This window comes from Mauremys mutica, chromosome 7 (genome assembly GCF_020497125.1).
Source record: "Mauremys mutica isolate MM-2020 ecotype Southern chromosome 7, ASM2049712v1, whole genome shotgun sequence".
Lineage (NCBI taxonomy): Eukaryota > Metazoa > Chordata > Testudines > Geoemydidae > Mauremys > Mauremys mutica.
The window spans coordinates 30,177,578-30,200,033 of NC_059078.1; the positions used below are offsets into that span (position 1 = coordinate 30,177,578).

General features: G+C 62.1%; 4 protein-coding genes across 5 annotated transcripts; 1 reads left to right on the plus strand and 3 right to left on the minus strand.

Moving 5' to 3' along the window:
• Positions 1-1,016: 1,016 nt before the first annotated feature.
• Positions 1,017-3,847, minus strand: LOC123375119. Of its 2 annotated transcripts, none has more exons than XM_045025764.1 (5): positions 3,618-3,847; positions 2,988-3,174; positions 2,484-2,630; positions 1,678-1,838; positions 1,017-1,561 (listed from the first exon to the last, which is right to left on the minus strand). In XM_045025764.1, exons 1-4 carry the CDS (start codon positions 3,720-3,722, stop codon positions 1,696-1,698), a joined length of 582 nt encoding a protein of 193 aa, XP_044881699.1. In that variant the 5' UTR covers positions 3,723-3,847; the 3' UTR covers positions 1,017-1,561; positions 1,678-1,695. The 2 variants fall into 2 exon arrangements, with proteins under 2 accessions (XP_044881699.1, XP_044881698.1); XM_045025763.1 differs by having other exon boundaries at positions 2,988-3,216.
• LOC123374030 (rootletin-like) lies at positions 3,727-9,836 on the minus strand. The gene is made up of 11 exons (XM_045023427.1): positions 9,609-9,836; positions 9,136-9,332; positions 8,530-8,600; positions 8,302-8,369; positions 7,846-7,993; positions 7,111-7,223; positions 6,140-6,253; positions 5,617-5,697; positions 5,336-5,450; positions 4,152-4,936; positions 3,727-3,750 (listed from the first exon to the last, which is right to left on the minus strand). The coding sequence occupies exons 1-11, from the start codon at positions 9,768-9,770 to the stop codon at positions 3,727-3,729; spliced, it is 1,878 nt and encodes a 625-aa protein (XP_044879362.1). The 5' UTR covers positions 9,771-9,836.
• A 2,319-nt stretch (positions 9,837-12,155) lies between these two features.
• GPR137 (G protein-coupled receptor 137) lies at positions 12,156-19,798 on the minus strand. The gene is made up of 7 exons (XM_045024486.1): positions 18,331-19,798; positions 16,956-17,005; positions 16,037-16,262; positions 15,549-15,698; positions 14,988-15,116; positions 13,220-13,326; positions 12,156-12,879 (listed from the first exon to the last, which is right to left on the minus strand). The coding sequence occupies exons 1-7, from the start codon at positions 18,694-18,696 to the stop codon at positions 12,714-12,716; spliced, it is 1,194 nt and encodes a 397-aa protein (XP_044880421.1). The 5' UTR covers positions 18,697-19,798; the 3' UTR covers positions 12,156-12,713.
• On the plus strand, positions 19,521-22,136 carry BAD (BCL2 associated agonist of cell death). Its single transcript, XM_045023428.1, has 5 exons — positions 19,521-19,602; positions 20,361-20,430; positions 20,536-20,693; positions 20,979-21,151; positions 21,736-22,136. The coding sequence occupies exons 1-5, from the start codon at positions 19,521-19,523 to the stop codon at positions 21,862-21,864; spliced, it is 612 nt and encodes a 203-aa protein (XP_044879363.1). The 3' UTR covers positions 21,865-22,136.
• Positions 22,137-22,456: the final 320 nt, after the last annotated feature.

Here is a 22,456-nt window from a genome sequence, read left to right on the forward strand (position 1 = left end):
ATTGTATCACACACACACTGGCCCACCCCATCTCACACGCATCCCCCGCTGTCTGACATGTCACAATCTCACACACACACAAACACACACGTCTCTCTTACACATTTGACACACTCCAGATAAAGCCACTGCTGCTCAGCCCAGTTGGTCCCCCAGCCCCCGTCACACTGCCCAGTGTGGGCAGTGGGGCACAGAGTTCGGGGGAAGGGATGGATGGAGTGGTACCCGCCCCAGCATCCCCCCTCCCCCGTATCACTCACTCACTCGCTAGCAGCAGCAGCAGCAGCAGCAGCGGCTCCTCCCTGCACTAGGATCCGGCAGACAGGTGCAGCCTCCTCCCTCACTCCTCCCCCCGCCCCAGGATGGGGCAGCTGCTGGCCTGCCTTCCCCCACACACACACCCTGTTGGCCCCCAGCTGCCAGGAGCCTCCCCACCTCCGCCCAGCCACAGCCAGAGGGAACTGGAGCCTCAGGCTCCAGGAGCTGCAGATTGGGGGGGGCTGTTAACCCTTTTCGGGGGGAGAGCATGGAGGGGGGCAGTGCACAGATAGGGGACAGGCTGGTACCAGCACAGGGTACCCAGGGGGACAGAGGTGGGGACACATCCCTTTGCCATGGGATTCTGGGATGATTTTTTAGGATAGAGGGGTTCCCCTTGCTGGGGATTCCCTGAGATGATGCAACCCCCAAAGCCCCCCTCCCCCCACTGCTCCCTCCCTGGCCCCAGAGGAGGGGGCAGGACTCCTGGGTTCAAGTCTCAGTGCTCCATGTCCCCTCTCTGAGCCCGTTTCCCCCCCCCTGCAGAATGGAGTGGGGGCACTACTGTCCCTCTGCCTGCAGATGCCTGGATTCTGGGAGGGGGGGGCTGTTGTAACACTCTCTCACCCTGAAGTGCTGGAGACCTGCACAGGAGGGGGGTGTCTCCAGCCCAGACTAGCTTGGGAGCAATGCAGCTGCCAGTCCCCCAAGTTGGAAAGAAGCAGGCAGGAGCTGCCTGAAGCTGAGGCAAGGAACTTTATTGGGGCTGGGGGAGACAGAGTTACATATAAACCCCAGAGCTGGGGCGGGTGTGTGTGGGGGGAAGACTCCCTGTGCTGCACCCCCTCTCTCTGAGGAACTTCTGCTGAGCCCCTCTCGAGCGGGGGGGGGGGGTGACTCAGCATAGCAGCTCCTCCAAACTTTGGGTGGGTGGACACAACCTGCCCTTTGATTCCCTGAGCCAAGAATAGAGGGCTTAACTCCCTTCAAGCTGTGTGTCTGTGGGGGGGTGTGTGTGCAGAGATTCCAATTAACCCCATTCATTGAGCCCCCCCATTCCTTGTGTGCAGGGAGGGGGGCACTGAGCAGCTGTGAGCCCATTGAGCTGTAGCACCCACAATTTTTAGCACCTTAAGGAAGCCAGGTTGTAAAATAAATCCCAGAGGGTTACACGTGTCCAGCTGTGGAGGGAAGGGGAGAAGGACTCCCCTTCTCAGCCATAAGGTGCCACATAGCAGCTGGGGAGCTCCAGGCAACATCAGGGATCTTTGTAGCTGGAGGGGGGACATTTCTGCCATCCAGGCTGGAAAGAGAATGGAAAAGAATGTGAAACACAGAAATCATCATCTCGCTGCCCACAATGCAAAGATGCAGCTGCCTCTAGGGTGAAGCTCAAGGATGCATACAGGGGTTGCTCACCCAGCAGTGTAGATGCTCTCAGACACTGGTGCCCATATCAGGTTCAGCGGGATCCTCCTCTGGCTCAGCTTTGGGTGCCAGCTGGGCCAAGGGGGTGCTGCCCAGGAGCCCCCTCCGAAGGACATAGGGGCAGGAGGGGCCGGAGGGGATGTCCGCAAAACCTGTGAGTGGGGCACAGAGTGAGATTGGGGCTAACATGTGGGGGCTGAGCTCTGCTAGGGGTGAGCCCCCATCCCGGACACCTGGGTCCCAATCTCTCACTCCCTGGGGGCTGGGAGCACTGCTAGGGGTCCCCCCCCACTCTCACTCCAGTGCCCTGCTGGGGGGAAGGGCAGCTGCCTGGGGAGGGATCAGAGCCAGAATCAGTACTGCACCCCTGCCCCTCCTTGCAGAGCTCAGAGCTGCTGAGCCGGATGGAAAATCAACAGGGGGGGGGGCGGGGGAAGAGAATTCCTAGCTGAGCCTGGGCACAGGGCCACTGGCTGCAGGTGGCGAGGGGTGTATGGGACTCTCATGTAGGCACAATCTGGGATGCCTCCCCCTACTCCCCTCGCAGTAACCCTCCCACATTGGGGCTTCCCCTGCCCTGTATCTCCCCCAGAATCCCCTCCACTCCATACCCCCCTCAGTCTGCCGCTCCCCTGCCCCATACCTCCTCCCTGAACCCCTCTGCTCCATAACCTGCCCCAGAGTGCCCCTCAAATGCTGCCCATCCCATAACTCCCTGACCTGCCTCCCACACCTCAGCACCCCCAGACATGGGCAGTGCCTGCACCATGTGCCTGGTCCAGCAGCCCACCACGCACCTTTCATGACGACCTCAGGCAGCCCATAGGGCTCATACTGAGTGTGGTCAAAGGCCGCCGAGATGAGCTCCCTGTGGCGCCTGCCCCGTGCTGGCCCCTCTGTCTGGGTCTGGGCATCCCGTACCCCCGGCCAGACAGTCTGGAGAACTGAGAAAGAGAGACAGGGACACAAGTTAGAGGTCTGCTCCCATGACCCTCCAATGCCTGGGCCTCCAGCCATGGCCCCCCTTTCTCCAATGACCCTCCCCAAATACCCGGGACTCTCTCTCCTCATGCTCCAATATGTCTGATATTCTATAAGGTGCCACAGGACTCTGCTGTCTCTCCACATGATTCCCATAACTGCCCAGCCCCCTCCCCCGGACCTGCAGGCAGGTGCTACCCCTCCTCCCGAAAGGCCGTGTACCCCATTGATGCCCAGCCCCCTTCCTTTGCAGAGCCACGGGCAAAAGCCCTGATCTCACCCCCCAAATCGAGCCAAAGCTCCATGTCCCCCCCCCTTACCATAAGTAAGGTCCGCCTGGCCTCTATCCCCTCGGGGCGCTGGAGGAGGGGTGGCTGAGGTCCCCTGGTGTTGTCCGTCTCCAGTGGCAGGTGTGGTACATTCCTCTCGGGCATGGGATTGCCACAGTGCCAGCTCAGCCCGCAGGGTCTGATTCTCCTGCAGCAGACGGGACAGCGCCTCCTCCAGCTGGGAAGAGACAGGGGTGGGGAAAGAGAAAGGAGACAGATCCTGTTACCCCAGTGAGAGCAGGGTTCAGCCGCAGACAACCCCAGCCTGACCCTGGGGCCAAAGAGTGAAGGGGGCGCCACCGAGACCAGTTTGGTCCAAGATGGAGGACACTGATGACAGATGGCTCATGGGGAAGGGGGTGGGGTGGGCTGTGGCATATGAAGAGTAAGGGTGTTTTGGAAAGTGTGGGGTAGCCATATGTTGGGGATGTGGGAACCCAAGTTTGGGGGGTATGGGGCAGGGGAACCCTGGGTTTGGCAGGGGAGCCCCCAGTCAGGCATTGGAGCCCTGGGACACGAGTTGGAGGGTACGGGGCAAGGAAGCCCTGGGTCAGGCAGGTCAGTCGAGGGTGCTTGGGGTGGAGGGAATTGGGGGAACTGCCCTACCCCAAGCTCACTCACCTGCTCCTGCAATCCAGCCTGGCCTGCCAGCTTCTGTAGCTCCCACAGGATATTCTGCAGCGGTGCCCGCTCACTGTGCCAGGCCTGCTTCCTCGCCAGCCACATCCTGCTAACCACAGCCAACTCCAGGGCACTGAGGGGCAACTCCAGGGGAATGGGCAGCTCAGCAGGGGTGGAGGAGGCCAAACTTGGGGGGCCAGGCTCTGGGGCTGTGGGGGGCGGCTCGGCGGGGCCGGGCTCTGGGACTGTGGGGGGCGGCTCGATGGGGGCGGGCTTTGGGGCTGTGGGGGGCAGCTCAGCGGGGCCAGGCTCTGGGACTGTGGGGGGCGGCTCAGGCAGGCCGGCCTCTGGGGCCGGGGGGGGCAGCTCGGCAGGCCCGGGCTCTGGGGCCGGGGGGGGCGGCTCGGCGGGGCCGGGCTCTGGGGCCGGGGAGGGCGGCTCGGTGGGGCCGGGCTCTGGGGCCGGGGGGGGCGGCTCGGCGGGGCTGGGCTCTGGGGCCGGGGGGGGCGGCTCGGCGGGGCCGGGCTCTGGGACCGTGGGTGGCGGCTCGGCGGGACCGGGCTCTGGGGCTGTGGTGGGTGGCTCAGGGGAACCGGTGGGAGGCGTGTCCCCACCCAGCAGCACTCGCAGCCGCCCCACCTCAGCCTCCAGCAGCTCGCGGACCCATCCCGCCTCCTGCAGCGCCTGGCCTAGGCGCTCCAGCTCTTGCTCCCGCTCGTGCCCCTCGGTCAGCAGCTCTGCCACATGCTGGCTCTGGGCCTCACAGGCCAGTGCCAGCCGCTCCGTCTGCAACCCCAGCGTCTCCTGGAGCCGCCGCAGCCGCTCCTGGGCCTGGGCCGCCTGAGCCTCTGCCTCAGCCTTGCCCAGGGCCAGGGCCCTCAACTCCCCCCGCAGCACCTGCAGCTCCCCCACCTCCTGAGCATCCCCCTCAGGCAGGCCAGGCCCTGGTGCCCCCCAGACCTGAGCCTCCAACTCCACAGCCAGGGCCTGCCGTTCCCCCCCATCCCCTTTGGCCAGGCCGGGCCCCGGCGCTCCCTGCAGTTCCTGGGCCTCCTCCTTGTGCTGAATGGCAGCTTCATGGGCCAGCGGCATCTCGGCCAGTGCCTGGTGCTCCCTAGTCAGGTCCCAGGCGCCATGACGCAGCTGCCAGAAGGTTTCCAGCAGCCCCTTGCGCAGGCTCTCAGAGGCAGCCAGGCGTCGGCGCAGCCCCAAAACCTCAGCCCTCAGGGCCTGCAGCTCTGGGGAGGGCTCTGGCTCCTGGCCCCACTCCCCACTGGGCACCAGCCTGCCCACAGCTCGGGGACCCTGTGCTGAGGAACCTGGGGGGCAGGCAAACAGAGCAGAGAGAGAGCGGTTAGGGGGACATGGTGCCAGGGGGCTCCCCTGGGCCCATGTTGGGCTGGTGCAGGGTACAGAGAGACCCCAGACCTCCCCTGAGGCCCCCCATGGTCTCTGAGACACACACTCAGCCCCCCTTTATAACCCCCATACCCACAGACACCATACCACCCCTCCCACCCCCATACACTTACTCCCCTGCAGGGCCCCCACCCCCGCCACAGCCCCGGGCTGGACTCCCAAACCCAGAGGGCCAAACACCCAACCTTGTCCACTGCCCCCCTTCAGCATCCCCTCCTCTCCCCACCTCTGACCCCCGCTTCCCCCAGGCCCTGAATTCCCCTCCCCAGCCTCACCCTGACCCCACTCCCCCATCTCACCTCTGACCTTCCCAGCTGCCCCTCGTTTCTCAGGTGCCCGCTCCAGCCGGGAGCTGCTGAGGCTGCGCCGGCCACAGCCTGGGTGGCACCGCTCCTGCTCTGATCCCCCCAGGCCCTGCTGAAGACAGGGTGTGTAAGTGATGTGGGCTCTGACAGGGCAGGGGCCTGGCTGGCTCAGAGGGGTGGGAAATGGGATGTAGGCTTTTCCCCTCCACGAGGTGCTGGGTCCATTCGCCCCTTCTACGGTCCCTTCTGCCCCTTGGCACTGACACCTCTCTCACCTTGTTTGGTGGGCGGTGGGGGGGCACAGAAATGCCCTGCTCCAGCGCTTCCCGATGGTGCCGCTCCAGCTCCGCCAGCTCCTGCAACAGACAGGGGGTGATATGCACCATGACAACCGCCGGAGGCCCGAGTGGGGGGTGGAGGGGATCCTAGGGGCCCCCTGTGGTGGACAGGGGGCTCAGCCTGGTGGGGCCCCAGCCCTAGCTGAGTGCAACACAGTCCTTTGGGGTCCCCTTGTAAGGCTGTTCTGGGCTCAGGAAGCACTTGGATGTGGGGGGAGTGGCCGGCCACAGCACTGTGGGGGCTGTTGCACACAGGGGGGATTGGTGCAGTGGGGTCAGGGGCCAAAGGGAGGGGAGGAGGGTGGCAGGGTACTGTTGGGAAGGAGGGGCTGTGCTGGGTGTGGGGGAAGGACTGTGAGGTGGGGATGAGGGGCCCGGGGGAGGGGGTTGTGCCAAGTTGGGGGGATTGTGCTGCAGAAGGGGGTAGCAGGGGGTGGGCTGGCAGCACGGGTTCTCCCACCTGCCGGTGCGCCCTCTCCTGCTGCTCCAGGCGGCGCTGTGTGGCCCCTGCTCTCTGCCTCTGGCCCCTCAGCTCCTCCAACAGCTGCTGCACCCGCCGTTCCAGGGCACGCACCTGGGGGGGGGCAACAATGTGTTAGACTTGGGCAAGGCCTCCAGTGGCTCCATGGAGAACCAACAGACACCCCAAGGGCTACATCCCTCACCTAGCCCCTCCAGAGGTGCCAGTCCTGTGTGTCCTGCTTGTTCACCACAGCTGGGGGGGGGGGATCTGCAACAGGAATATGAGTGGGGGGGGGATAAAGGAGGGTGCAATCCCTCCCTCTCCCCTCCAGGGCTGACTCATAGTGCCAGGGCCAATCAGAGGGGGGGCCAGGAGGGCCATTTGGCCTGACCAAGCTCAAAGGGGGCCTCAAATTTAGACACTTGTTAATTTTTTGGTATTTGATAAGTTTCACAACTTGTTTTCATGTGCATCCCTATCGGACCGAAATGTGACAGACTCCCTCAGCTTAGAGCTGCAGATTTAAGCAAATAAGAGATGTGATTTGGTAAAAGACTTTTTTTTTTGTTAACTGATATAGATTTTGTCATATTAAAGAGTTAAAAATGTTCATAAATATTAATAAAATATATCGGTTCTGATGGGACAAGATTAGACCATGTGTCATCATTTTTTATTTTTATTATGGCTAGGGGCCTCTGGATCTCTGAGAGGGCCTGCATAGCACCACTGAAACCTGCATCCTCTCCTCTAGGCCTGCCCGCACTGATCCCGGCAGCCCCTGGCCTCCAAGGACTAGAGCCCCACCTCGTGGCAGCAGGCGGTACTGCACCCTGCAGCAGCTCCATGCGCTCCCCGTGTGGCAGCAGGCGGTACTGCACCCTGCAGCAGTTCCATGAGCCCCCAAGTGACCCTTCCCACCCAGTCTGAGGCTAACCCATTTTCCCTCTCGTCTCTCCCATGCTCACCTTAGCGACTGCCTGGTCCCGTTGCTCTGTGCACTGGGCCAACTCCTGCTGCACTGACTGCAGTCCCCCCCTCAACTCCCAGGCCTCCACGCCAGGGGGGCCACGCCCAGGCCCTGCAGGGGAGAGGGTAGGGGTGAGAAACAGCAATGCTGCCCTCAATGGCCTGGGGCCATTGCCCTCCCGCTCTCCTCCACCATCATGAGCCATATGGGCTTCCACCACTGGCACCAAGGATGGGCTGGACCCCACAGTCGTTGAGTCTAGCTCCTCACACCCCTCCACCCCCGCTGCCCTTGGCTCATCCCTCACCCCAGCCACCGCTGGACACCAGCCCCAGTTCTCTCCTATGCAGACCCTGGATACAGCACCCTCCCCACCCCTGTGAAGGTCTTGAGCCCAGCTCCCCACACAGTCCTCAACCAGCTCTCTTCAATCCCCCCAGATCGGACACCAGCCCCAGTGTAACCAAAGTTACCCAAAATGCTTCACTCCCAGGAACAGGAGATCAGCCTGGATCTCAGGGGTGAGAACAGGGGGGTTCCCCCTAAAGCCCCTCTCCTGGACCAACCCTTCCCAGAACCCATCCAGATCCCCACTATAGGAAGGGCAGGGTCAGGTTTGGGGGCTGGGTGACCTGCTCAGAAGGAGAAACTGCCATAGCTAGGTTGGGCATGAAGACATTAACCCCCTCTCCCCCCCACCCTAGTGTCTCTCCCAATCTCATTGGAGTTTTACCTGCATTCTCCTCTCTAGGTTCCTCCCCAGGGGATGGGATCCCCTGACTGTTCTCTGGGGGGGCAGGGCCCCCAGGAGGGACACTGTGCCAGGCAGCCCCTCGATGCACGAGTGGCTCCTCCCTCAATGTGGAGCTGATGGGCTGCAACTGGAGAAGGGGAGATAAGGGGATGAGGGATACAGGCTTTTACTAAATGCACCTCAGTTGTATGGGGCAGGGGCTGCAGCTCAGGAATGAGGGGCACAAGCAGATAGAGGTGGGAGAACCCAGGCCTGGGATAACAGGGGGCTGCAGGTTGGGATTGAGGGGCATTGGCAGAGCTGGGGTGGGGGAGCCGGGGGCTGGGAGTCAGGATTGAGGGACACTGGCAGAGCTGGAGGTGGGGGACACTGGCAGAGCTGGGGTGGGATGGTGGGGCCTGGAGGTCGGGGTTGAGGGACACCCTCTGTACTCACTTTCATGCTGGGTGTTCGGGGTCTGTTCTCTAGTCTGGGGTTTTGCTCCCAAGTGCCCAGCTCAACCCCTGTGAGGAGACAGACCTGGTCAGCTCTGCAGGGCAGATGACCAGCTTCCCAAGGGGTCAGACTGTCCCCCCCCAGCCCCCTCCTCAACAGTCTGCAACAAGCTCTAGCCCCCATCAGCCTGGGACAGGAATGAGCCCCCCTCCCTCCTGCCCTCCTCACCTTCATCCCGGGGGGGCCAGCAGTGGGTCAGGAGGGTGCTTGACCGCAGGTTATCCAGCTCTGCCTGGCACCTGGGGGGATCCCAGAGAGAGATTAGTGCTGCTTGCCAGGTGCCCCCTCATACCCAGAGCCCCCCATCCCCATAGCTCCCCCGGTGCCCCTCACTCCAACACTGCTCCACTCAACCCCATCCCCCACCCCGCAGTGCTCCCCCACCCCAACACCACAAACCACTCCCTTTGGTGCCCTTCATTGTCCCCTGGACACCACCCTCCACACTCTTACTCTGCCCTCTGATCCTGCCACCACTATCCCAACAATGTACCTCCCACATTCCCTCACCTTTCCCCAGGCACCACCCCTACCCCCACCCAGATCCACCATCCCTATCCCAACAATATCCCCTACTGCACCCACACATCCCCTCACCTTCTCTTGGGCACCCCTCAACCCTGACCTCTAGATACCCCCGGGCACTTCCTCCACCTGCTCCTGGGCAACACCCCACTTAGTGCTGTTCCCCCTCCTGTCTCAGGCAGTGCCCGGCACCACAGCGCTCTAACACCCCCCATTGTCCTGCTGGCATCCCCATCCCCCGGCAGGTACCTCCGCAGCTCCTCCTCCAGCTCCTCAATGCGCTGGATGGCCCGGCCCAGCTGCCCCTCCAGCTGGCTCAGCTGCGCCCCCTTGGCCTGGAGCTCCTGGCTCAGTTGCTGGCGCCCGCACTCCAGCTGCTCGCAGGCCTTGGCCAGGTCCTGCCGCTCCCGAGCCAGCAGCGCCCACGTGCCACGCTCCTCCTCGTGCTATAAGGGATGGGGTGTGAGTGTGCAAGGCTGGGGGGAGAGGCCCAAGAGTGCACAGCCCATAGGTGGGGGCATGAGGTGGGCACGGAGACACGAGCTCTGCTCTGGCCCAGGGCAGGGAGAACTGGCTGGCTCAGGGGGCATGGGCCAGTGGGCCTTGCAGCATGGCCACTGACTCAGCCGTAATGGTGCTTGGCCTGCTGGGAGCCACAGGCTGCCCTCCCTGGGTGCCACCCCCCATCAGTGTGGGGATGGGTGTGGGGGGCACCCATGTACCTTCTGCCTCTGCTTGTGTAGCGCGGCCTCCAGTGTGTCCAGCTGTGCCTGCTTCTGGACCCGCTCCTTGTTGGCCCACTCCAGGCGCTGCTCCAGCTCCCTCACCCCCTGCAGTGCCCGTGCTGGCAGCCCCTCCTGCCAAGCCTCACCCGGCCAGCTCATGGTGCCCTCTCCCCTGCCCAGGGCTGGGCCCTTCCAGCCCCTGCTGCTTGCTCCAAGGACAGACACTGCCGGGCTTCAGCAGGGATTAGCAGGGATTAGGCATCACAGCCCAGAGAGAGCCAGAGCACTAGGGGGCGCTGGGCCACAGGGACCAGCGTGGGGGCTCGGCAGGGGGCACTGGCAGCAAAGAGCAGGATAGGGCTTGTCAGGGGGCACTGGGGAGCAGGGAGCGGGGGGCACTGGGCCACAGAGAGCGAGGCTTGTGGGGAGATGGGGGCGCTGAGCCTCAAGGAGCGGGATGAGGATTCAGCCGAGGGCGCTGGGCCACAGGGAGTGGTGCAGGCCTCGGCGGGGGGCAGGGGCTAGGGAGCAGGGCAGGGCTTGTCAGGGGGCACTGGGCTGCAGGAGTGGGCCAAGGCCCAGCAGGGGGCACTAGGCCACAGGGAGGGAGGCAAGGACTCAGTAGGGTGTGCTGGGCCACAGGGAGTGGGGCAGGGGCTCAGCAGGTGGTGCTGCGCTGCAGGGAGCGGGGCAGGGCTTGTTGGGGGGCACTGGGCCACAGGGAGCAAGGCAGAGGTTTGACAGGGGGTGCTGGGCCACAGAGAGCGGGGCAGGGCTCGGCAGGGAGCGCTGGGCTGCAGGGAGTGGCGGAAGGACTCGGTAAGGTGCGCTGGGCCATAGGGAGCAGGGTGGTGGGCTTGGCAAGGGTTGCTGGACTGCTGGCAGCAGGGAGCAGAGCAGGGCTCATCAGAGGGTGCTGGGTCACGGGGAGCAGGGTGGCGGGTGCTGGGCGATAGGGAACGGGGCAGGGGCTTGGCGGGGGGTGCAGGGCCCCAGGGAGCAGGGCAGGGGTTCAACGAGGGATGCTGGGCCCCAGGGAGCAGAGCAGGGCTCATCAGGGGGTGCTGGGTCATGGGGAGCAGGGTGGTGGGTGCTGGGCAATAGGGAACGGGGCAGGGGCTTGGCAGGCAGTGCAGGGTCACAGGGAGCAGGGTGGGGGAAGCTGGACCACAGGGAGTGGGGCAGGCATTCAGTGGGGGGTTCTGGGCTGCGGGTCCCTGGGCCACGGGGGGTGTTGAGCAGGGTGGGGGACTGTGCTGTTTTTCATATGGGTGACTCCATTCCAGGCCCCCAGCACGCCCCCTCCCTTCAGCTGTTTCCCTTGCAAACAACATTTCCCTTCCCGTCCCGTCCTTCACTCTTGTGCTGTTATTGCGCGACTCCAACCAGCTGCCCCACCCCATCCAAGAGCAGAGAATGGAACCCAGGCGTCCTGCCTCCCAGTGCCCCCTGCTTGAACCCAGCAGAACACACTCCCCACCCATGCTCAGAAGCAGCTAGGCCTTGTTAGCCTCCGTGCAAGCCAGCCTGGAGCAGTTATAAAGAGGAGCTGGTTTTATAGAGGCTGCTGGAACAATGGGCAAGGTGAAGGAGGCTGAGGGAACCCTGCCTGTTTGTTCAGCTAGGGTCAGAGGGCTTGGGCTGTCGGAGACATCAAGGCCAGGCACGCCTGTTATGACCCTCTCCCCTCTGAGAGCCAAGACAGAAGCCAGTAGTCCAGGGTTCCAGCCCCCATTGCAAGTGCTGCAACTGTATTGATCTAGGCATCGCCAAAGTGTGTGGGGTAAACACGGAGAAAGGGGCAGGCCTCAGTCAGGCAGAGAACCCAGGTGTCTGGGGCAGGACCTGCCTCAGAATCCAAGAAACTAGGGCAAGAGCTGGTCCTCGGTGACCTCTAACCCCTGCGCCTGGCTGAGCTGGCTCTAACTGCAGCGCGCACGAGTGGATCAGCTTATGGAGGGATTAGCAGGGGCAGGCAGGGTAACAGCACCTGCCCGCGGGGGAGGAGGGACAGTGCCACTCCTGCAGGGCGAGGGGCAGGAGGGATTAGGATGGGCAATATAAAGGGCGGCTGAGATGGAATAAATACAGGGCAGCTCTGGGGGCAATGCCCCTCCCAGACCAACAGGCAGCGCCAGCCCCCTGGGGAAGGGTTGCCGGGACATGGCTCTCTTCCCCATCCCAACCACCTATGCTGGGCCAACCTGGGGGCAGGTTGCTGATTAACCCCATCAGGCTGAGGGTTTAAAGTCCAAGGAGTGAGGGCAGAGACACAGCCCAATTGCACGCAGTGCTTGTGCCAGCAAGGGGGGGAGGGAATTACCTTCTGCAGCTCATGCAGTCTGTAGCGGAGCTGGGAACAGAACCCAGGAGTCCTGGTTCCCAGCCCCACCCCACTCTAACCACTAGACACCACTCCCCTCCAAGAACTGGGAACAGAACCCAGGAGTCCTGGCTCCCAGCCCCACCACACTCTCCCCAAGCTGGGAACAGAACCGAGGAGTCCTGGCTTCCCGCACCCACAAAAGCCACACACAGAGGCTGTGCCACAAACACAAACCTTTTATTGAGCCTGGGGCGGATGGACAGGACAGCACCAAAGCCTTGGGGTGGGAGGGCAGCGCTGGGGAGAGCTCTGGGAGGAGCCAGGAGCTGGCGTGCATCGGAGGGTACGAACTGGCACCTGAGCCACAGTCTGGCACCTCACGACGGTGTGACCCCCCAGGGATGGTCCAGCTGCAGGCACTAATCCAGAGGGGGAACTCCCGACATGCAATGCTCCAGCACATTCAGCGGGAGGGGGAGGAGACAGTCCATTCTTCCTTTGTCCCACGGGTGGACACTGGGATCCCTGCCCAAACTGGCCTGCACCCTCAGAGGCTGCAGCATGTGGGGTGGTGCCAGAGCCATCCCTGTGCGATGGGGAGGGGCGCTGTTTGGTTGGGGGTTGTTCAGCCTGAGGGTGCACAGAGCTGGGTCCCCTCCACTTCTTGCACTCAGAACTCATCCCTCCACATCCCCCCACCTTCCACACCATTGAGTCCTCGTGGCCCCATTTCACCAGCGTCCACCGGTGACGCACAGGGTGGGGGGCGGGCGCATCTAGGTCTGTGGGGTGGAGTAGAGGCTGTGGTGGTGGCTGGCCTGCACAGTGACCTGGGAGAAGAGCAGGGGGGTTGTAGGGGGCTGCCCCCCCAGCCAGTCCGGATCCCTCCCAGTCCGGCCAATGGCTCCATACCAGCTGCCGCTGCCCAGTCGGCCTGCCAGGCTGCAAGGCAGAGGGGGGGGGTTACATGAGGTGGGGGATCCACTCCCAGAGTACCATCCCCCCATCTCACCCCCCAGAATAGGGTCCCCCCCATCTGCTCCACCCCAAGCAGAGCCCCAGCAGGCATGAATCCAGAGGGGTTAGCTCCCAGCATGCAGTGCTCCAACACCCCAGCAGTGAGACCCCATTGGGGGTCAGTTCTCCTCCAGGGGCCTTAAACCCCAATGGAGGGAGGAGGACCCTGTGGACTCCCTCCCCACATTTATTCTCTCCCCAGGGGGCGTTACCTGCTGCTTCCCCTGGGGAGGGGCTCGGGACTGGAAGGTCAAGGGGGGGTTACCTGCTTCCCTTCCTGCGGGGGGGGCCCTCGTTCTCATATTGCCCAGGGTGGTCGAAGAAGTAGGAACGGGAGCCCCCAAGCTGCCCATTGATGATGTGGTTGGCACTCTGCCGGGGGGCGGAGGAGAGAAGAGACAGGCTATTACTGGAGCTCCCCGCCCCCTTCCCCAGGTGATTGTGACCCACCAGGCTGACCCACAGGACAAGGGCTGTTCTGTGAGGGTATGTGTGTGTAGATCCCCCCTACCAGGTTGAGGACTGCGACACCTTGTGGGGGTCCCCCTCACTTATCAGACCTTCCCCCCACCTGCTGTAACGCTCCTGCCCCATAGAGGAAGAGGATCCCCCATACTGCACCAGCCCAGCTGTGTCATGAGGAGGGGGTTGGGGAATCCCCCATTGCTGGGAGGTACTTTGTGGAGGGGCCCTTCCTAACCCCAGGAGCTGCTAACTGACATCTCAGCAGGCCACGCCTCCTCCTCTCCGGCCTGGCATAACAAGTGGGCCTGCAAACCCACCCTGACTGCGAGAAGGGAGGGCAGCCTCAGAACACGTCACAAGAGCCGGGGCCAGCAAACGCTGATGAGAAAGGAGCAAATGGAGCCGGAGGCCGACGGATTTAACGCAAGGGCTGCTAAACAAGAGACGTGTCGGCCAAGAAATCAAGGGACCAAAATGGATGTGTTGGAAATTAAGCCTAACTGGTGGACAAAATACTGAGGGGCTGGACTGTCCTGCCCCTCACCCTCTTCTGGGGCTTTTCAAAGAAAAGACTTTGGGGTCTGAAAAACTGGCTGATAACACCCAGGGACTGAGACAGGAGACCAGGAAAAGAGGCTGGCTGCTCCCCCATCTTCTGGGACCTCCGGATCCAGCATGACATCGTTGGGCCTTTGTCATCCTGACCCTAGGAGATGCTCTCATCAGACCGGGCCAAAGATGGACCCAGATGACACCTCCACCAGCTTTATTAAATCCAAACACCGCCTGGGAGACAGACTGTCACCCCACCCCATGCGCCCTTTTCCTCTCCCCGCTCCTCCATTATTTCTTCTCTTTCCCCTCCCTGTCCTTATGCCTCCTGTCTAAGGAGCGGCTGGCTTAGCAAGCCCACACTGCATATTTTGCAACACTGCCGTACACCTACGACCAAAGAGGCAGCTCAAAGCAGTGGCCTGAGGAGCCCAGCGCGGCTGGGGGGCGGGGTCCCTGTGCCCAGCCTGTGTTTCTCCAGCAGGGAGGCTGCAGGTGAAAGTCGGCTCCAGAAAGGCCACGTTTCTCACTTGGCTGGGAGTTTTAATTTCCTATCGTGTGTGTGTCATGTTTTGTTTTCTAGGGACCAGGGTGGGACCTTAGCAACAACACCAGCCCAACCTGTCTGAACTAACTTCTGCTCCCCACCACAGGACAGTTATTACACCTTTACTGGCACCTTAGAGGCTGCCAGATGGGTTTTGCTCTTCCAGAAACTGGCACAAGGGCTGGGGTTACAAGTCTGGCCTGTTCACATTTTAAACGCTTTCATTGATTCGCCTCCTTTATCTCTATCTGGTACCCAAGGTTCAGAGGGTGTTTAATGGGGTGGCTGCCATGGGGCTGAGCAGACCAAGGTCCCTGTACTCAAAACCCCAATTAAACCTTGGTTAGAGCTGGACAGTGCCAGGGTCACGCAAACATCTTTGATTCTCTGCATCCAGTTATTCCTCCAAAATTAACCCAGCAGGCCCTGCTCCAGTCCCCCAATCCTGGGCTTCCACTGCCCCACTCACCAGGTCCTGGGGAGGGCGGTGCACCCGGAAGAAGCCCACCAGCAGGGCAGTTGGCAGCAGCTCCCACACAAAGAGGATGAGGCCAAAAACCAGGTATCCTTGGTCCCCCAGGTCAGTGATCAGATCCGCCTGGAGGGGTGCGGGGAGACAATTCAGATTCCTTTGGGGGGTCTGGCCACCAGCCCCAGGTGCCCCCTGAATCTTCACCAGCCAAAACAAGGCTCTGCAGAAGGGCTGAGGTGCTGCCCCCTCCCCCAAGAACAGAGAGCAAACAGTGGGGGAGAGATTGTGCCCAACTCCCCCAAACAGAGAGCAAGAGACACCAGTCCCCATGGAGGGGCAGCCCCCTCTCAGTGACCTAACCTCCCCAAACCACACCCACCCCTCTACCACATCCTGGAGCATCCCCTCAACTATCCTCCACATGCACCAATCCCCCCCAGCCCTCTGGAGCCATTCACTCCCCCAGCCCCGCCATCTCCACCCCACAACACCTTGCAGGCCCCCCTGCCTCTCCACTGGTGCCACCCACTCCTGGAAGTCCCTCCCATCTGCACTGACCTGGTCCGAAACATTGTACCAGTCGTAGTCGAAGGAATCCAGCCGGGTGTGGGAGCTCAACGCCAGGGCCACCAGGTTGTAGCAGGCACGGCTGGCGTGCAGCAGCACCATGGTGCCGCCCATGGCTGCTGTCTGGCACACTGTGGTGCCCTGGGAAGGGAGGGAGACAGATGCAGGCACCATTCCTGTGACCCAACCTTCCGAACCCAATCCCACAGGATTTCCATCAGGCCCCCGTGGGCCCCCCCAACCCCACCCAGGTAGAATGGTCTCTGGCCAGTGCCAAATGGCACCTCCTAGAGGGAAGCTCCATGTCCCATACCCCACCCCCCACCCTGTCCCCCACAACCTGGGGTCAGATTGGAACTAGCGCCCCCTAGAGGTGAAGGGCCCAGTATCCCATTCCTAACCCCCCTGAGCCAGCCAGTGCCCCAGCTCTGGGACTGGATTGGAGCCAGCGCCCCCTAGAGGAAAAGGATGTGTCCCACCTTGGCCTGCAGGTAGAGGCTGGTGCTTGGTGAGCCGCGAGCCACGAGGCAGAGGCAGAGCGCCAGGGTGATAGCACCCAGCACGAAGAGCGAGTCGTTGATGAGGACACGGGTCAGCACCACGGCCCAGGGCTCGGCCCGCCCCAGCCGCACCACGAAAGCGCAGGCCACATTCACTGCCAGGAAGAGCAGGCTGGCGCCCAGGCAGGCCCCCCGCACGGCCAGCCTGTGGGAGAGACTGAGACTGGGGGACCAGCCTGGAGATGTACTGCTCCCCTCCTGCCCTGGGGGGCAGATCTACTCTGCCAGTCCCTTCCACTCCCCCCAAGCTCCGCTGCCCCGTCCTTACCCGATCCCTCTGCACAGCTCTCCCTCCCCTCCAGATCCTTCTTCCCCACTCAGTGCAGCTCTCCTGCTCCGTTCCCTGCCTTTCCCACTCTCCCCAGATCCCCTTCCCACCAGTCTCCCAACCCTGCCCCTCCCCCATCTCTGCAGCTTCCTCCTCCTTCTCCCCAGCTCAATCCCCTAAGCAGCTTTGCTGCTGGACTCAGAGGATGCTGGGGGGGGGGAGGGGGATGGTGCCCACACAGGGAGCCAGCCCAATCCCACTGCCCCCACCAGCCTTTGTTCCAGCCCTGCCCAGGGAAAAGGGGTGGGCTCAGAGCCTCTATGCCCATTAGGCCAAAGCCACCAGCACCAGGGAATGTGAGGCACGGAGCCAGGCTGGGGGCGAGATGGCCCCAATTCAGCGGAGTGACTTCTGGGTTTCGTCCCTGGGTCTGGAAGGGGAGTGGGGTGTAGTGGGGTTCCAGTGGGGCGAGGGGGTGTCAGGACTCCTGAGTTCTATTCCCAGCTTGGGGCGTGGAGGGGCTGTAAGTGACCGCATGGATATTGGGAGTGGGGGAGAAGAGATACTCACAGCCCTTTGGTCATGTTCGGGTGGTACTTAGCTTTAGCCTTGAACACCACCTAGGGAAGGGGGGGCAGAGTTAGGGTCACAGCCTAATGGGCACCCCTCCACCAACGCATGCCCCTCACAGCGTGGCTGAGGAGGCAGAGTCCAAGGGAGATGAGTTGCAAAACAACAACAAACAGAACATGACCCCCTTCCCCCAAAAAGCCAAACCCAACCGCAGTCAGCACGCAGCAGAGCCAGCAGGGGATGCAGCAAAAATTGGGGGCACGGCAGCAACAGGGGCAACCCCCCATGTGCCGCCCCTCCCCTCAAAGGGAGAGAGGCTGGGACGCTGGGGCCTGTTCATCCCTCACAAGACTCACCACTAACGGCAGGATTTCATTAGAGGGGAAAGGTCCCATATCTCATTCCCCACACCTCTCCCCAAGCCAGTCCCCCCCTCCCCACCCGCCCCACTCTGTCTGGGGACAGACTGGTGCAAGCACCCCCTAGAGGGGAAAGGTCTCGGTTCCCATTCCTCAACCCCATAGCCAGATAGTCCCCTGCCTCCATTCCACTCCTCTTCCCCCACACCCCAAATGCTTCCCTATCTGATCTTCTGTCCCATGTTGGAGTCCTCTCCATGGGGTGGGGCAGGGACAAGGCACTCAGCATAGCAGAATGCAACTCTCTGGAGCAGGGGTAGGCAACCTATGGCACGGGTGCCGAAGGTGGCACGCAAGCTGATTTTCAGTGGCACTCACAGTGCCTGGGTCCTGGCCACCAGTCTGGGGGGCTCTGCTTTTTATTTAATTTTAAATAAAGCTTCTTAAACATTTTAAAAACCTTATTTACTTTACATACAACAATAGTTTAATTATATATTATAGACTTATAGAAAGAGACCTTCTAAAAATGTTAAGATGTATGACTGGCACGTGAAACCTTAAATTAGAGTGAATGAATGAAGACTCGGCACAGCACTTCTGAAAGGTTGCTGACCCCTGCTCTGGAGTCTGGACACTCCTATGAACCCATCACTGGGGTATCTGGGCCCCTCCAGAAATATTTATGCAAGCAGCATATGAAAGGAGTGGGGATTCGTGGGTTAAAGAGCAGGTAGGGGGCTACTGGGTTCTGTCCTCAGCTCTGAGAAGGGAATTGGGTCTAGTGGGCTACAGCTGGGAGTCAGGACTCCTGGATTCTGTCCCCAGCTTTGGAAGATGAGTGGGGCTTTAGTGGTTAGCGAAAGGGTTGGGAGTCAGGACTCCTGAGTTCCATCCCCAGCTCTGGGAAGTGCCAAGCAAGGAAGAGTGAAGCCAGGTGTGCGGAAACCCAAGTTGATGGCTTTTACTTACAGGGCTGAGCCGTGAAGCCACCCTCCCCCCGACCTGATTACCTGGGCAAAGTAGAGGTTCATGAGCGTCAAGGTGAAGAACTGGAGGCAGACGGGGCAGCAGTAGAGCAGCCAGTAGAGGAAGGGGCCCAGCTGGTTAGCCTTGAGAGTGTTCTTGAAGTAGAAGGAGAAGAGCGTGGTGCGGAGGGTGGCCCAGAGCAGGCAGAGGAAGAGGAAGACAGTCTGATAGCTGAGCTTCTTGTGCCGGTAGAGCAGCACCAGCCACAGCTGCGCATAGACTGAGAGGAAGAGCAGGGCATACAGCGCCGTGTACAGCGCCGTGAGCCCCAGCTTGACCGCCGGGGGGAAAGCTGGTGTCAGGCGCTGGGCTGGCACAATCACCGTCAGGTTGCTGGCAGCTTGCTCCATGCCCAGCTGTCTCTTTGAGGGGAGAGTGCGGGGGCCTCAACTAGAAGAGGGCTATGAGGGGAGGCATCCCCTGAGAGCCGGAGGAGGATATAGCAAGGCTGGTATGGAGAAAGAGAGGTGCCGGGGGATGTGGATTGTAACAGAGAGGGTTTGAGGTGCCAAGGGGGGATGCCCACTACAGCAAGAAACAGTTTATCCTGGGCTGAGGGGTTCTATTGCTGGGGGCACAGCTTGTCCTGGGGGATTTCCCAAGGGGAAATCTGTTTGTCTTGGGCTGGGGGTGCCAGTGCTATGGGGGGGCGCAGTGTCCCCTAGGCTGGGGGTACTGCTGCTATCGGGGGTCACCGTGTGTCCAAAGATCAATTCCCTTTCCGAAGTGCTGAATCCAGCATGTAGGGAGGGAGAACCAGCTCCCGTGGATGTATGGGAAGGGGGGGGTTCCAGCCCACCCTGGACACCCCCCCCCAACAGTTCCCCAACAGCAGTACCAGCTGTGGGCATCACAGCCTCCCCCACAGGAAGAGGCAAAATCCTGGGGCAAGAGAGGCCAGGGGGGGGCCGGCAGGCTCAGGCTGCTTCATGGCAGGATTGGGGGTGGCACAGGTCAGGGGGCGATACGGAGGGCTTGGGCCCCGATTCCCAGTTGGGGGGATTCTCCTGCCAGAGGTGAGGGGAACGCCCCCAACCCTAATACCCTCCCAGTTCTATGGGGGGCTTCTCTGCCCCCTCCCCTCCCCTCCCCACAAGGGGCTCCAGGTTACAGAGTCCCCCACTCCTTCCCCCCAGCCTAGGGGTCCTCAGTTAGGAGCTCCCCTCCCGCTACGATGCGCCCCAGCACGAAGGTGCCCGGACTCCTGGGTCCCCCGACCCACGCCAATGCGGTATCCTCCTCAAAGGGTCCTCACAGTACCCCGAATGTGGGGGTCCCCTAGCGCTCCCCCCACTCTGGGTCTCCCATTTCCCTCTCCCCGGTCCTCAGACGCCAGGGTCCCCTCCCGCTAAAAGACCCTCGCCTAGAGTCCTCGGACGCCTGGGTTCCCCGGCCTCAGTCGCGCCAGCAGCGATGACAGCAGCCCGCAGCTACTAGCTGCGCAAAGCGCGTAACCTTCCCCACCCCCACGCAGGAGACGGCCCCGCCCCCCGCGCAAGCGGCGTAAGAGTCCCGACCATAGAGAACGAGCAGCGAGGTCGGACAGAGCGCCACTTCCTGCCGCCATCTTAGCTATGGGCAAATGAAGCGCCCCCACCGAGCGCCCCACCATGTCCCCCAGAGCCTCCACTTCACTGCCCTGCATCTCCCACAGCCCCCACCCGTGACCCACGAACAGCCCCCAGAACCTTTGCACCCACGATGTCACTACCCCCAGCCCAGTACCCCCCCAGAGCCCCTCCCCTGTGCTCCCCCTCAGCGACCACACCCCAGTCGCCCCGCTGGCAGGAAGATTGAGTGGGTGGCTGGTGCAGGAAGGCTCATGGAACCCGAGGCGGGAGACGGGGCCGACTGAGGTCACTAGGGGGCAGGGCTTCCCCCGTGATGTAGAGGATCAGTGATTGGGCACGGCTGGTGTCAGTCCCTATTGCCCGGGTGACTGTGGCTGGGCCCGCGATCCCGGGTGTAAATAGGGGGGATTGATTGATAGGAACCCCCCCCCCCCGCGGGTGAGTGGGGGAAGGGAAATCCCAGGAGCTATGGGGGAGACTGGGGGGCGGAGGCAGGACGGGATCCAATCCCAGGTGCCGGGGGGGGAGGGGAGATCCCGGGGTGCGGAGGGGCCAGGGAGATCAGACCGTCCTGGGGGTATATGTCGGGGACCCCTTGACACCCCCGTTTTCTTGCAGCGCGGAGCCCGGGCGCCATGTCCCACCCCTGAGCATGTTTCGCATCCAGGAGTTCCCGGACGAGGTGTTCCCGGGGCGAGGGAAGGAGTCGCCTGCTCCCCCCGAGTCGCAGCGGGGACACACGCCCGGCTCCAAGCAGCCAGACACCCCCGCAACTGGTGAGACCCCCCGCGTCTGGACTGGAGGGGGCAGCCCTGGACCCAGCATACTCATCCCCCTCCCCAGAGCATTGTCCACAATGGGGGTCACAGATCTTTCCATGTAACACACAGCTGGGGGGATTCCCTCTCTCCTAGCTTCTCCTCTAGGTAGAGCTCCCAGACCTTTCTGGGGGAATTCCCCATCCCCATGAAGCCCCCCCTCCCCCCCCCCGGATTCCAGCCTTCCCCTGCGTGTGTGTGTCAGTCCCTGATCTCCAACCCCTCAATTTCCTCCCCCTGCAGAAGTGCGAAGCCGGATAGGGTCAGACACCCCATCTCTGGAGCCAGAAGTGCAGGATGAGCCAGGTGGGGCATTCCGGGCACGCTCACGCTCAGCACCCCCCATCCTTTGGGCTGCTATGCGTTACGGGCGGGAGCTGCGCAGGATGAGTGACGAGTTTGATGTGGCGCTGCAGGTGAGATGGGTTTAGAAGGGGCAGGGGCCACATGGAGAGGGGATGACCCCCAGGGGGAGGTGGAAAAGGGAGGACACAATTCCCGGGGAGGGGGGGGGTAGTTGCACTCAAACTGCCAACCCAATAGGCTCCCCCACTCCCAGGTCTCAAGCCAGAGACCTGTGGCTGGCATGGAGAAGGGAACCATAAGATGCTGGGGAGGATTTGGGGAAGCTAAAAAGTCCTCCTCACTCACCTCAGAGGAACCCCTCCAGCACCCCCTGGAGGTGGGTCTGTCCTTCTTTCCCCCCCACACAGATTAGGTGGGGTGGCATTGCTCAGCTGGCCAGGGCCATCAGCATGCAGTGTCCATCAGAGAGGCAGCCAGCTGGCTCGCCCACACAAGGGGATGGGGGCAGGCATGGAGCACTGCAGAGGAAAGGGGGGGAAGCACCTGGGAGGGCAGTAGAGATGGGGGGCTGCCAGAGGCGCAGTGGGGGTATTCATGGAAGATCTTGCTATGTAGGGGCAGCATTTGCAATGGGAGGAGGCACTTTCAGTGGGAGTGTCCCCACTGGGCTCTCACTGTCTCCCCCCTCGGCCAGGTGCTGCCACGCCCCAAGAGTGCAGGCACGACATCCCAGCTGCACCAGGGGAACAGCTGGAAAGAGATCATCCAGGCCTGGTTGGGGCACAGACCTGCCCGTGATGCCCTCCCTAGGAGCTCCAAGTGACTGCAGCTTCCCTGCTGGGGGCATGGGACCAGCCCCTTGAGGGCAAGCTCTGCAGGATGCCAGTGTTGTCTGGGAGGAGGGAGATGTTGGGGGGAGCTCTGTATGAGACACATTCCCCCAGACAACTCGCCCCTACCCAGCCCTGGGGGTAGGCAGCTGCCTGTCTCCCCATAGGGTGACTCCCCACATCTATCTCTGGAGGGAGGGGGGGGGGAAGAGGCTGGGTTTTTTACACTATCTGGGGAAGTTGTAATAAAAACTGATATTTTCTATGGCTGCCTGCATTAGTTTTTATTGCATCTCTGTTGTGGTGGTACAGCCACCGTCACAGGTGCCCCCTTCCAAATTCTAGGCACAAACACAGACGCCTATGCTCCCCACTGCCTTCCCCGCCCCAGCCACACACATCTACCACCATTCCCTGTCCTGCAGCACCATCTCCACAACCACACACGCCTGCCACTGCGCTTCCCCACGGCAGCACTGCCTCCCCCATCCACAACACTACCCTCCAGCCACACGCACCTGCCGCCCCCGGCCCCTCCCCTTCTTCAGTACCACCCCTGACCACATGTGCCTACCAACCAGTCCC